Source organism: Cetorhinus maximus, chromosome 23 (genome assembly GCF_964194155.1).
Source record: "Cetorhinus maximus chromosome 23, sCetMax3.hap1.1, whole genome shotgun sequence".
Lineage (NCBI taxonomy): Eukaryota > Metazoa > Chordata > Chondrichthyes > Lamniformes > Cetorhinidae > Cetorhinus > Cetorhinus maximus.
Window position 1 is genome coordinate 14,325,451 of NC_135901.1, and position 14,882 is coordinate 14,340,332.

At 45.6% G+C, this 14,882-nt stretch overlaps 2 protein-coding genes across 2 annotated transcripts in view; one reads left to right on the forward strand and one right to left on the reverse strand.

Moving 5' to 3' along the window:
- LOC144697833 (uncharacterized) overlaps window positions 1-14,882 on the reverse strand; it is a 166,912-nt gene that overhangs the window by 99,117 nt on the left and 52,913 nt on the right. The window lies entirely within an intron of this gene.
- LOC144698391 (uncharacterized) lies at window positions 3,715-13,443 on the forward strand. Its single transcript, XM_078570340.1, has 5 exons — window positions 3,715-3,733; window positions 8,065-8,202; window positions 8,946-9,219; window positions 10,003-10,076; window positions 13,130-13,443. Exons 1-5 carry the CDS (start codon window positions 3,715-3,717, stop codon window positions 13,441-13,443), a joined length of 819 nt encoding a protein of 272 aa, XP_078426466.1.

Below are 14,882 nucleotides of genomic sequence, written 5' to 3' on the forward strand. Positions count from 1 at the left end.
CTATCTATCTATCTATCTATCTATCTATCTATCTATCTATCTATCTATCTATCTATCTATCTATCTATCTATCTATCTATCTATCTATCTATCTATCTATCTATCTATCTATCTATCTATCTATCTATCTATCTATCTATCTATCTATCTATCTATCTATCTATCTCTCTATCTCTCTGTCTCTCTATCTCTCTGTCTATCTATCTCTCTGTCGATCTATCTCTCTGTCGATCTATCTCTCTGTCTATCTATCTCTCTGTCTATCTATCTCTCTGTCTATCTATCTACCTGTCTATCTGTCTATCTATCTATCTGTCTATCTATCTATCTGTCTATCTATCTATCTGTCTATCTATCTATCTGTCTATCTATCTATCTGTCTATCTATCTATCTGTCTATCTATCTATCTATCTATCTATCTATCTATCTATCTATCTATCTATCTATCTATCTATCTATCTATCTATCTATCTATCTATCTATCTATCTATCTATCTATCTATCTATCTATCTATCTATCTATCTATCTATCTATCTTTCTATCTATCTATCTATCTATCTATCTATCTATCTATCTATCTATCTATCTATCTATCTATCTATCTATCTATCTATCTATCTATCTATCTATCTATCGATCTATCTATCTATTTATCTATCTTTCTATCTATCTATCTATCTATCTATCTATCTATCTATCGATCTATCTAACTATCTATCAATCTGTCGATTTATTTACCCAACTATCTGTCTATCTGTCTGCCTGTCTCTCCACGTCCCGATGCCACGCTTCTCCGTCGGCCTGCACACTGACACCGGGAAATTGGACCCCGCAATGCCGGGAGCCCGATTCTCTCACGGCCTGGGAGCAGCCGCAGTTTATGTACGGGTGGTTGCCCTCATGGCCCCAGTGTGTGTTTGCGCGGGCTTTAGACGCAGAAGTATTCTCTGCCATCCTCAGCTGTCACCTGCGAAACCTTTAATCTGAAAACTCTGTAGGTTCAGCTCAGAGCCGAGGCGAAGCGGTGCCTGGCGAACGCGGCGCTTTCGCTGAAGCCGTCGGTGCAGCGTATCAGGATGTACTGGCGGCCCCAGGGCAGGGCTTCCCGGTACCAGAACAGGCAGACCCTCTCCACCTCTGTGTAGGAGCAGCTTATGGTCACCGTACCACCCTGCTCAACGGTCACCTCTGCCTCCGGCTGTTCAAGGAACGAGGATTCAGCGACACCGCCTGAGGGACAGGGAAGAAAGCATTTAGTTGAGGCTCAGGCACTCTGAACGGTAAAATAGGGGTAGCAATGGGGCACTGGTCATGTCAGCAAACGAGTAACTCCAGCTGCGGGGATGTGGGCCTAAAATGCAATTCATTTCAAATTAAATTCAATTCATCAACCTTGAATATAAAGCTGAGGGTGACCCATGATAATCATCACCAACTGTCATCAAAATAAAAACCCCATCTGATTCACTCACTTCCTTTGAGGGAGTGAAGGAAATCTGCCATCTTCACCCAGTCTGGCCTAACATGTATCTCCAGGCTCCCAGCAATGTGGTTGACTCTTAGCGGCCCTTGCCAAATAGTCTAGCAAGCGAGTCAGGGCAAAAGAGGCAATTAGAGATGGGCAACAAATGCTGCCTTTCACCCTCACACTCACATTGCAGGAAAGGATCGATGGTAAATGTCAACAGACAATCGCCCGCTCAGCCAAGGGGCGTTGGCATTTGTAGTTCATTGTTTATTGGCGGGCGGTAAGGCTGGCATTTACTGCTGGACCCTTTTCCTCCTCCGGCCAAAGATGCCCTTCAGCCGCTGCAGCCCCGTGTGGCCCAGGCTACCCCCACACAGTGCAGGCACGGAGGGAGTTCCAGGATTCAGATCCGGAGACAACATGCCCCAATCTGGATAGTGTGTGTCTCTGGGGTTGGGGTGAATTGGAAATGGTGTCGCTCCCATGCACCCTCTGCCCTTATCCTCACAGGTGACGGAGGTCATGAATTGGAAGGGCTATCGAAGGAGCCTTGGCGGATTGGCAGAGTTTATGGTGGGAACAGAAAACGCTGCAGCCTCGGTGCGCCTGCGGTGAGTTCACTGGATGTTTAACATGTGAGCGTCAGCCAGAAATAGGAGGAGTGGGAGTTGACCATCGGGTCCACTAGAGCCTCCTCTGTCATTGACCCAGGGCAGGGGCTAATCTGATTGATCCTCATCACCACTATATTCCCTGCTCCCAGGACTCCCAATTTCCATACCAGTCACCAATCAGTCTAACTCCCGCTTGGATATATTCAATGGCTCTGCCTGCACAGCCCTCGGGCGTTGAGGACTCTGAAGATTCACCTAGCCCAAATCAAAATGCTTCAGATGCTGGAAACCAGAAATAAAGAGAACAGAAAATGCAGGAGAGACTGGGCAGGTCCGGCAGCATCTGTGGAGAGAGGGAGAGAGAGAGAGAGAGATTGATTTCACGTTTCGGCATCTTTTACCATTCCAATAATTGAATCAACTCCACCTCTATGTAATATTAATATTTCTGTTTCAAGTCAATCCAATAATCCATGTGGAAATGTAGAAGGATTCCTTGGAAGTTAATCGGTGAGAATCCGAAGTGTAACTCACCTGAGAAGACCGCAGTTAGTTAGACTGAAGATGACGAATCCTATTCGGACATCCATCTGCACCTTCTCTGTGAGCAAAAGGTACAATAGCGACTTAAACAAGGGCGCCCCTCTTTATACTGAGGACCAGGGCAGAACCCGGAAGCGCAATGATTGGACTTCCAGCCCAACTAGGAACTTTTAAAACAAAGTCTTGTTATAGACCGGGTGTTCCCTCAACTTAACTGAATAAGCGTGGAGTCAGCCAAGGGGTCAAAGACCACGAAACTGCTTTCGGAACAACATTCCGAAACACCAGCTTTCTGAACTGAAGGTAACAATGACAGGGACAATTCTGATTCATGCCGCCAGGTGGCGGCAAACCCTCAGTAACTGCTGAGATTGCACATGCGGTGTTTCAAAATGTCCAAGTGCCTTTAAGATGTATGAACTTTTTAATCAGGTTCACATAATTATTACCACCTTCTCCACTTGGCGTACTCCTGTTTGCACTGCAGGCTGATGCACCAGAGCAATTATTCCTTGTCCTCTTGTCTATGAAGCAGCGCTAAACTGGTGGAAATGGTTCCAGGAAAGGGGCTGGAGATTGTTCTGGGGAAATGGGAACTGGCGAGGAGCCAGTTCAGCCCCCACAACGTTAATGGAATCATCAGGGAGAGGGTCAGCATTCAAAGGGAACGATTTCAGATGCTCTTTAGGTGGATTGTGCTTGTTTAACTTTGCCCAGCCAGGAATGTATTCACATGTCAGTGTCTGAACTTCTTTTGTTTGTGAAAAATACACTTTATTCATAAAATATATCTGAGAGAACATTGCAAAACATTCCTGAATGGCCATCAAAAAAAGTGCAATCAGATTCAACTTTTACGCAGGGATCACCAAGTGCTTCAATACAATCAACGAATATGACAGTCATTTCCACATGGTCATTACAGACAGTCAGACAATACAATGGGATTGGAGTTATCAGTGTGTGATACCCGCTGTGATAAACAGCCCTCAGCAGACAGCAGCTGTGAGCCAGGAAGCTGCAGCAGTTACTGCTCGAGGCTGTCAGTCGGTTCCCAACATTGTGAGACTCAGAATAAGTAATAACCATGGCCGGTATAGGTGCAGGTTAGAGGGACATATTCTCCCTCTGTCTGTGTGAGTGAGGATTCCCGATGCGTAACAGAATCTCCATCGCTCAGACCTGGAACACAAGGTTAAAGAAAGCGGGAATCAGCGATTCAAACCTTCAACTGGAATGAACGAGCATCATTGGGACAAGAGAACAGGTTATTGGGCACAACTGGTATCTGTGGGTGTTTACAATCGTCAGGAGCGCCTTCCATCACCCTTCATTCAGTCTCCCAACATGTCCTCCGCTTCATTCCCCCATCACCTGTCCAATTATATCAAGGACACTATTCGCCCGAAACCCTCTTTGTGAAGGTGAATTCAACATTCTAAGCATTCCCTGGGGACAACCCTCTCCTGAATTCCCCATTGGATATTTTTCCCACTCTTGTATTTGTGCCCCGCTGCTTTATAATCCGTGACATGTGGAAAGATTTTCCATTTCAATCCTATCAAACCCCTTCATCCATTTACAGATCTTTCTCAGCTTGTTCCTCGGACCACACCTAACTGGGGAGAGCAACCCCACACTCTCCAATTATTTCTCCTCGATGTTGCCCCCTCAATTCTGGCCTCGCCCTGGTAAATATCTTCCCCGCAATTTCTTCTGGTCTTTTATCTGCTTTTGGTAACACTGTAAATGTGGTCCAACAACGGGTCGATAAAAGGATATCATCCACTCTCTGCTTTTCACATTGGTTCATGCAGAAATTAAGATTAATTTTATAAATGTTTCATCTTCTTACCCACAATGAATGTCCCCCAGACCACAGCGATAAGGGAGAGCCACATTGCTGCTGCTCCAGAATCCCAGGGACGTCTCTGTGTCTCAGAGAGCTGCAGAATATCCAACACCATTTCCCTACTAACACTGATTTCATTCAGTCACTCCCTCTCACTAAACCATGCGTTCCCCAACATTTCTGTGATTTGTGTCCTCCTTTGTGAAGACAGAACCAACGTGTGTGTTTAGTTGGTCAGCCATTGTACATAGGTCGCGCCTCGATCAGTATTGTCCCAAGATGCTTCACAGGGCCCTTGTCATGAATAATTTAACCCCGAGTCACAGGAGAGTTTAGGGGCAAATGCCCAAACGTTTGGTCAAACGGCATTTATTTCAGCAAGTGCCTCAATTGAGGAAAGGGAAGTATTAAGACGGCGATGTTTAGGGAAGGAATTCCAGAGTCGTTGCCCAGGCAGTTGAAGGCATGGCCAATGGTGAAATAATTAAAATTGGAGATGGTAAGGAAGCCAGGATCACACGAGACACGAGGTGAGGGAGAGGAACAGAGAGTGACAGAGAGACGGGGGGGGAGGGGGGGTGTAGTTGGGGGGAGAAAGCGAGAGAGAGAGAGAGAGACAGAGAGAAAGTGAGAGAGAGAGAGAAAATGATGGGGCGAGAGGGAGAGGGATAGAGAGCGATAGAGTGTTGGGGTGTCAGAGAGAGACGGGGTGAGAGGGATGTAAGGGTCGAGGAGGAGAGAGACAGATAGACTGGGCAAGAGAAATAAAGAGGTGGGGTGCGAGAGAGAGACTGGGCAAGAGAGAGAGAGACAGGGCGATAGAGTGCAAAAGAGTTGGAGCGAGAGGGAAAGATTCAGATGGATAAGAGAGAGAAAATGGATGGGGTGAGAGAGAGACATGGGGACAGAGAGAGAGAGTGAGTGATGGGTTGAGATTGGAAAAAAAGATGGGGTGAGGGAGGGAGTCAGAGTGACAGTCAAAAGAAGCAAAAGAGATAGGGAGAGAGAGAGAGAGAGAGATGGGGAAACTGAGCAAGATGGGTAAATAGAAAGAGATCCCTTCTCCACCTTTAAAATGGAGGGAGGTTCGTTCTCCATCCTGAAAATCGAGGGAGATCCCTTCTCCATCTTTAAAGTAGAGGGGGATCCCTACTCAATAGTTAAAATTGAGGGAAATCCCTTCTCCATCTTTAAAATAGAGGGGGGTCCCTGGTACATCATTGAAATGGAGGGAGAAGCGAAGTGTGAGTGAGTGAGGGACAGTGTGAGAGTGAGAGGGAGTGTGTCAGAGAGCGTGAACCAGAATTTTTGTGTGACTGTTTTTGTGAGCGTGTGTGTGTGAAAGAGTTTGTGTGGGAATGTGAGAGTGTGAGCGAGTCTGAGAAATGGAGGGTGATCCCTTTTCCATCTTTAAAATGGAGGGAGATGACTTCCCCGTCTTTAAAATAGAGGGAAATCTCTTCCCCCTATTTAAAATGGAAGGAGATCCATTTTCCTTCTTTAAAATAGAGGGAGATTCCGTTCCCATCTATAAAATGGAGGGAGATCACTTCTCCGCCTTTGAAATGGAGAGAGAAGTGAAATGTGAGTGATTGAGGGCCAGAGTATGAGAGGGAGTGAGTGAGCGAATGAGTGAGTGAGTGAATGAATATACCTGTGTGTGTGAGAGAGAGAGAGAGATGTGCATATGTATGTGTGTGTGTGTGTGTGAAAGAGAGAATATATCTGTGTGAGTGTGACTGTTTGTGATGGTATATGTGTGTGTTTCTGAGTGTCTGAGAAAGTATATATCTTTGCAAGTGTGTGTATATGAGAGAGAGAGATAATTATGTTTGTGTGTGTGAGAGAGGGAGAAAATATCTGTGAGTGTGACTGTGTGTGAGAGGTAATGTGGGTTTGGGCGTCTATGTATGAGAAAGTATAAATCCTTATGTGCCTGTGTATGAGAAAGAATGTTTGTGTTTGAGTGTGAGATAAAATATAACTGTGTGTCTGTGCGTGCTTGTGTGGTGCGTGTGTGTGAGAGAATTTTTGTGTGTGTGTTTGTCTGTGTGTGTGAAAGAAAGAATATATCTGTGCAATTCTGTATTTGTGTGTGTGTGAGTGAGAGAGATGAGAAAGGGAGAATCCGTGTGTGTGTGTGAGAGAGAGAGAGAGAGGAAGAATATATCTGTAAGTGTGACGTTGTGTGTTTGAGGGTATGTATATGTGTATGTGTGTGCTCGTGTGCATATGTGTGTGTGATTGTGTGCGAGAGAGGGAGAAAATGTGTGTGTTTGTGTGTGTGTTTGTTGGTGTCAGAGAGAGAATATATCTGTGTGAGTGTGAATGTGTGTGTGTTTATGTATGAGAAAGAATATATCTGTCTGGGTATGTTTGCGTAAGAGAGAGAGAATGTGTGTTTGTGTGTGAGAAAGCATATGTCTGTGTGAGTGTGCCCTCTGAACGGGCGTGTGTGTGAGAGAGAGAAAGAGGGAGAGAGAGGATGTGTATGTATGTTTACGAGATGGAGAATAAACGTTTGTGAGTGTAACTGTGTGAGTGTGAGTGTGTTTGTCTGTGTGTGCGAGGGAGAGAGAGAATTAGCCCCTGTAAGAGAGAGAATGTGTGTGTGTGTGAGGCACAATATATCTGTGAGTGTGAATGTGAGTGTGTGAGGGTTTGTGTGCACCTGCTTATGAGATAGAATATATCTGTGTGTGTCTGCGTTTGTGTGAAAGAAAATATATCTGTGTGAGTGTGCCCGCGTGTGTGTGAGAGAGAAAATATGTGTGTGCGAGTGTGTGACTGTGTTTGATGGTGTTTGTATGTGTGATAGAGAGAGAATGTGTGTGTATGTGTGTGAGGGAGAATATACCTTTGTGAATGTGACTGTGCGTCTGTGTGTCTGTGTGTGTGTCTGTGTGCGCGTATGACTGAGAAAGAATTTATCTGTGTGAGCGTGTGTGTCAGAGGGAATGTGTGTGAGAGAGTGAATGTGTGTGTACATATATGTGTGAGGGAGAATATATCTGTGATTGTGACTGTGTGTGTGTGTGTGTCAGAATCACACACAGACTCACAAACACCTTTGGCAATCGACCATCTGCAGGATATTATCAGAATTACACACACACTCACAAACCATTGACAATCTACCCTCTGCTGAACACTATCAGAATTACACACACACTCACACACCTTTACCAATCTACCCTCTGCTGGACACTATCAGAATTACACACACACAGAGACAATTTTAGCAATCTACCCTCTGCTGAACACTATCAGAATTACACACACACACACACACAAACACACACACACACACACACACACACACACTTTTAGCAATCTACCCTCTGGATGCTGTCAGAATTAAACACAGACTCACACACATCTTCAGAAATCTACACCAGAGCATTGCCTAGGGTCTCTGAATTATGAGCCAAGTGGCAATGGAACTACGCCATCGCCTCCCGCACCCTTCCTCTTCTGCACAGAATAAGACTATGAGGCTATGAGCTGTTGTGAGAAATAGATTCATTGGTGTTTCACGATGGCGGAAACCGTTGCATACGCGCTTGTTTCGGGTTTCTTGTACAGGCCTGGGCCTGATCCCTCTCAATGTGCAGCTGTGTACAATAATAAGTCGCTCTGCATTTCACCGTGAAAATCCTGATTTCCAAAGCGAAGAGACGGTTTGGAAGGTCTTTGGAAGCAGTAAGTCGCCTGGTGGTACCGGTTGGTATCTTCAGCATAGTAGGCAACCAGCCAATCCGGCCTCTGCCCGGCACCCTGCCGGTACCATTACATCCAGTGGCCGCTGAGATCGAACCGCTGGTTTTATTGGTCAGGGTCAGGGACTGTCCGGGGAGCGCCGTCTCTCAAACACTACCCAACACAAACACATGCACCGACCTCCCAGTTCATTCCTGTGGGGAAAGGAAGGCGGCAGCACAACTGGCAAAAAGAAAAGCTCCCCCCTCCCCCACCCCTGTACATCAGAGTATTGTGGGAGGGGCTTTCACATCCGGATCACAATCCAAATGCAGAGTCAGAAAATTGCAGCCTCCTTTTATAAACCTGTCTCTTATTCACACAACACTTTGCCAGCGACCCGGGAACCGTGCGGCTCATCAATAATCTCAACAACACTACAACAATTCACTGTGCAAATCAACTCGATCCCCGAAAGTATTTAGTCCAGCTCTGAGGTCCTGTCTCCCAGTGCAGTCCAGGGCTGCATTCGCCAGCTCCCCGTCATATAAACCCTCAGCTCCAGGCAGCAGAACAATGGGAATCCTCTTTGTTTTCACCCTGTGTGTCTGTTTACCCTGTGAGTACCGATCAAACAAAGCGACATTGTGTGGATTTAATATAAAGCTGCCCGAGTCTATCCCAATTACAGACATTGTCTGGGGTTTTAACCCAGTTCTGTAGTTCGGCTCCAAGGGTCCATTAATCTCTCTCTGTTCAATTTCCAGGCTCTTTCAGTCAGTCAGTGGTGCAGACCCCGGCAGCGGTGACCAGGAAGGAGTGTCAGTCTCTCACGATCACCTGTGTTTTCTATGGTGGTTTATTCGCTCGTCCTTTGACGGGCGGGTATTTCTTCAGACAAACCCAGACCGGGACAGAGTGGGAGCGGATCTCCAGCGGGGGGAGATTTGTTGTGTCGGTGAATAAAGCAGAAAAGACATTTTGGCTGGAAATTCGGGATGTGAGAGTTGAAGACACCGCCACCTATTACTGTAAAGCTGAGTATGACACACACACAGTGATGGGCCTCGGCTTCCCGCGATACAAAAACTCTCACTGCAGATTATCACAGAAACAAATGAAAAACCGGAGTTAATCTGCAGTTAAACCCCCACAGTTCCGCCTCACACCGTCTGCCCCACAGTCTAGTTTATAATGAGATTAGATTATTGCCGTTAACATCTTGAGTTTTATAAGTGCCGAGTGTGTGCGGATGCTGATGTCTTCCTGAGATTGGTGTCAGTGAATGGGGATTGAGAATAACTGATCCCAGTAACAAACCCCTAACACTAGATGTGACCCCGGTCTTACAGGTGGAACAGGGAACCGCAGTCCCCGCTGTTTAACTAATGTCCCCACATCTCACCAAGTAAGCGGGGGATTTTATACTGACTTGTAACACTGTGTGGGTGGATGGGGAAAGTCACAGTGGGAGAGACCTGAGTAAATACCTCACCACGATCACAATATAAATTCTCCGGGCCCGGATAGTGAATTGTCGGGTTGATGTAATTTTCGCTGTTATCTGGTTACATTTCATTGTAATTTCCATCATCCAGTTATCTTTCTTTGATATTTTTCTCGGTTTATATGAAGCGTATATCTCGTTCCGGGGATCATTTACTCAGAGCTCAGGGCCTCACAAAGAACACTTTGACTGGACAGAGACTTGGAAACATTCAATATTGTTTATTTATTTAAATCTAATGAATAATTGGGCAGTTTCTACTGTCTGATGATGATTTCCCGGCAAGTCGAGGTGTCGGTGGTTGTTGTACCGGGAAGACTGAGAGCGGTGTCACTGTGGTGGGAGACTAAATATCCGGATGGATCCGGGACGGTGGTGACTGTCACAGCCGGTAAGTAGCTCCAAAACCCTCCGGTTGCAGCCTGTCCCGGGTAATGTTCACCGTCATTTTATTATTGAGATTAGTTTAGTTTAGGTGGGATGTGGGAGTTCTCAGAATCTGGGCCAGTATTGGTTTAACGGGCACATCGGGGACAACAACAACATCACGGACTCTCACACTCTGAGTCGCTTTTAATGAGCGGAGATTATCGACAATCCGGACTCCACTCCCGGTGTTAACTGTGACCGAGGGAGCTCTGTCTGTCCCTTAGAGCCCGGGAGCGGGGTCACAGAGCTCTCTCCTGGGCAGCAGATTGCAGTCCGAGCCGCGCAATGCGAATGAGGCACCGGGTGAATAAACTCAACTTAACTGCGGCCAATTCGGATACCTGCAGCGGCTCGTTCAATAACTGACCCGGGAGAAAAACGGGAGAGTGATACAAGGGACTTCAGATATAAGACACCCTGATGTGGGTCCAGGTGGAATTTTATTATTGGACAATCAGTGACTGAAATTAGTGACATTGTCCCCGCCATTTCTTTCAATTGTCCTCATAAAACCAATCACTTTCCTCCGTTTCCACCCTCAGACCGAAATGTGAAAGTTTAGAACTGCAGACACTTCTCTATATTGAATGTAAATGTTTGAGAGATGGGATTGCTGTAATTTATCTGTATCACTGATTACTGTGAATTGAAACAACACAGAGTAGGGAGAGTGTGAGGATGATGTATTAATCTTATAAAGGAGAACAGGGACATAAGGGAACAAGCACAAACTAGGAGAATGCTCATTTAGAACCAGCAAGAAAAAAATAATCGAAAGGGAGAGAAGGATTGGATGATTTCTGGGCGCATTTCAAAGTACAATCCGACTCGGTGTTGGGGGAGGTTTATGGAGGGAAGGACTGAAATGGACTCCAGTCCGGAATGCTGTGTAAAGTTTTGTTCCCCTTACAGAAGGGATATCAATCTGCATTGGAAGGAATGCAGCAAAGGTTCATCAGTCTGAATCCTGAAATGAAGGGATTGTCGAATGGGAAGAGATTTAGTCGTCTCGGTCTATATTTCCTAGAGTTTAGAAGAATGAGAGGCGATCTCATGAAAACATATAATATACTGAAGGGCTTTGACAGGGCAGATTTTGGGCCGGAGTTTCCCCAGACTGAGTAGTATAGAACTCGGGGTCACAGCGTCAGAATAAAGAGTCATCTGAGAAGGAAAAAATATCTTCAGCAGAACCATTGTTGTGAATCTGTGGCATTCTGTAACTCAGAGAGCTGTGGGTGTTCATAATCTGAGTGCATTGAAGAGAATATTAGCCAGTTTTTCGGATACTAAAAGTATCAGGGAAATGGGGAGAGTGCGGGAATGTGATGTTGTGGTTGTAAATCAGCCAGGATATTACTGAATGGCTGAGCAGGTTTGAAGGGTGATATCGGGGCTCCTGTTTCTATTGATTGGATTCTTTGCCTTGATTTCTTACACTCCTGAGTAAAGAAATGAGCAACAATCCACATCTCTCTGGGAAGATTGAACAGGCTGGGTCTCTTTTGTCTGGAAAACAGAATCACGGGGAATATCCATAGAAATCGTTTCAATAGTGAACAGTTTTAGGCTGGACAAATTGAGTCTAAAGCAATAGCCGTTAACATATGACTGTAACTAACAGAACGAATAAAACATTTAAGACAAATGCATTGAAACCAAGGCAGATCAGATTGTGGAACTTGCTGCCTCAGGGAGTGGTTGGAGATAGTGTTGATATATTTAGTGGAACACTTGAAAATACAGGAGGGAGAACGGAACAGACCAACACAGGGAGCTGGGTGGAAATGGTCAATTAGATTTCGGGTGGGGTCAGGCTGGAATTGATTATATACACAGGCTGAATGACCCATTCCTCTTCCTCATTCTTCTTCCTCCATAATGTAAAATTGAGAGAAAACTCCGCCCAGTGAACCCGGGAGAGGATCAGTCAATGAGCGGAAAGCGTTGAAATTGTCAGAGAGCCGAAAGAGGCAGTTCCCAGTGAGTAACAGTAAAACCACTGAGGAAATTGAACAGACTGAGCCCAGTCGACAACTTAAAGACTTTGGGCCAAGTTACCACGATTGCAAAAAGTGCAAACAGCACAAAGAAATAAAAGGAACGTGAAATTAAAGAAATAAAATGAAATTAATTGCACATATTTCAAATCAAGCTGAACTGGAGAAAATAGGACACTATTGATAGAACATAGAGAAATTGCGCAGAAGGCAGATAGAAATTCCCGAGTAGTTTTAAACCGCAGGAAATGATAGACCTTTGACCACTGATGCTCACTCTCGGTTTTGCCCAATCGGTGCTGATGATTCCCATCAGTTTGTGTTGGATCTTGCTGTGCACAGTCATTCCTCTTCCGCATTCTTCTTCCTCGATAATGTAAAATTGAGAGAAAACTCCACCCAGTGAACCCGGGAGAGGATCAGTCATTGAGTGGAAAGCGTTGAAATTGTCAGAGAGCCAGAAGAGGCAGTTCCCAGTTCATGCAACACAGCTGCGTTTCTCTCGAACAAACATGTTTTTTTTTGGAAGCTGATAGCCTCGCTGAACATAAAATACACCCTCGTGTTTGTGTCTCACCAAGGAAAATAGAAACGGGAATGTAATATAATTAATGGAATCATACGGCATGGAATGATGACATTCGGTCCCTCGTGTAGGCGCTGACCCTTTAAAAGCGCAATTCAATTGTTCCCACTGCCCATGAATTTTCTCCACAGCTCTATATTTGTATTTACATTTCCAGTATAGATCCATTACCCGTTTGAAAGTTACAATGGAACCTGTACCCAACACCAATTCAGACAGTGCAGTCCTAATCGGAAGAGTTCGCCATGTAAAATAAGATATCACCTCCTTCCCCACTGGATCATATTTTCATAAGAGTGAACACGGTTCAAACAGGCTTCCAGCAAGTAAAATTACTGCAAAAAGCAGAGCTATTCACGCGATTGACATATTCACCTGGACAAACAGTGGTTGAACAAAAATAAAATGTTCTTATTCTACATCCTCCAGATTCCAGTTCCATAATTTCCAGGAATCCGCCTGAACAAACCTCTGCTGCCGGTGACACCGTTACATTAAGATGTGAATATTCAGGGTTCTGTCCGTTCACAGTACACTGGTATCGTCAGTCCCCAGGACAGGCTCCGGAATATCTGCTTCAGAGACACACTTCAGGAGAGGAGAATAAAGAAAAGGCTGCCGGGGGGAGAATTTCTGCTTCTATCGATTCTGCCGAGAAAATCAGCCGGTTAGATATCTCCAAACTACAACTGAGCGACTCCGCTGTGTATTACTGTGACCTGAGTCGCCGCACAGCACAGTGAAACAGAGCAGGGAGAGAGCCGTACAAAAACCTCAACATGGTGGGATTACAGACACACAGTGATACAGAGCACGGAGAGAGCTGTACAAAAACCTGAACATGGTGGGATTACAGACACACAGTGATACAGAGCATGGAGAGAACTGTACAAAACCTGAACATGGTGCTTGCACACGAACAGGTGAGTGACCTCATCCTGAGTGAGGCACGGCCAGAGTCAGTGTGGGTACTGGCAATTTGGTGCACAGTGGGAATTGAACTGGTAAGTCCTTCTCTTTAAGTTCTCTTAATTTTTGTAACTACAGTGGTCTAGTTAAAGGGTTGGTAAGAGAGCTGATGCAACTGACGGTGTGACAGTTATCTGTCAATCACCTGATGCCTGATTAGGGACTTAATAGGTGTTGATTAGTATTTGAAGCATAACTAGTGTGAGTCATCTCAGCTCATCTCAGCTCTAATTAAGAAAGAGACAATTAAAAGCACACTACAGTGTGCTTGCACAAGAGCAGGGGAGAGACCTCATCCTGAGGGAGACACAGCCAGAGTGTGTGTGGCTATTGGCAATTTGGAACAGTGCGAATTCGGCTCAGAGGGGAGGAGGTGCTCTCTGCATTTTATCTTTGCTATCCAATTTATTAAATCTTCTGAGTGTGGCCTTGCCCTGCTGCAGCAGTAGAGGCTACAAGGGAAAGGAATGACTGGTAAGTAGTGGATAAGGTCGGGATGTATTTACAACTTTAATCGCTTGTAGTTTAAGGACTTTTTGTGGTTTGTAGTTTGTATAATCTGTAGTAACGAGGATCAGGAAAGAAGGGCCCGAGGGTAATTGATTTAAAAGGTTTAATTTAAAGGGATATAACATGGCAAGAGAGCTCAATGCCGTCATGTGCTCCTCGTTCTCCATGTAGGAAACCGGCAACATTTCCAGTGCCCAGAACCAGCATGTGTGCAGAAATTGTGTCCAGCTGCAGCTCCTGGAATCTTGGGTTTCAGAGCTGAAACGGCGGCTGGGGACACTGTGGAGCACCTGCGAGTCTGAGAGCATCGTGGACAGCACGTTTACAGAGGTGGTCACACAGCAGCTGAAGGGACTTGAGGAAGGAAGGGAATGGGTAGTCCCAGGTAATCCAAGAGCAACAGGCAGGGAGTTGAGGAGCCCCCTGGGGTCCCGTTCGCAAATTGGTATTCCATTTTGGAGGCTGATGAAGGCGCTGCTTCCTCCAGGGAGTGCAAACAGAACCAAGCTTCTGACACCACAAGCAGCCTGTCTGTACAGGAGGGGAGGAAGAGAGGATGAACAATAGTAATAGGGGATTCTATAGTCAGGGGGACAGATAGGCGCTATTGTGGCCGTCAACGTGTCTCTAGGACGGTGTGTTGCCTCCCTGGTGCCAGCCTCCGGAATGTCACTGAACGCCTGCATGGCATCCTGAAAGGGGA

Excerpts from the sequence above, each read along its gene's own strand:
- LOC144698391 (XM_078570340.1), top strand. Across the intron at positions 8,203-8,945 it reads TAAGTCGCCTGGTGGTACCG|GCTCTTTCAGTCAGTCAGTG; the intron begins GTTGGTATCTTC and ends TTCAATTTCCAG. Across the intron at positions 9,220-10,002 it reads ACCTATTACTGTAAAGCTGA|ACTGAGAGCGGTGTCACTGT; the intron begins GTATGACACACA and ends TGTACCGGGAAG.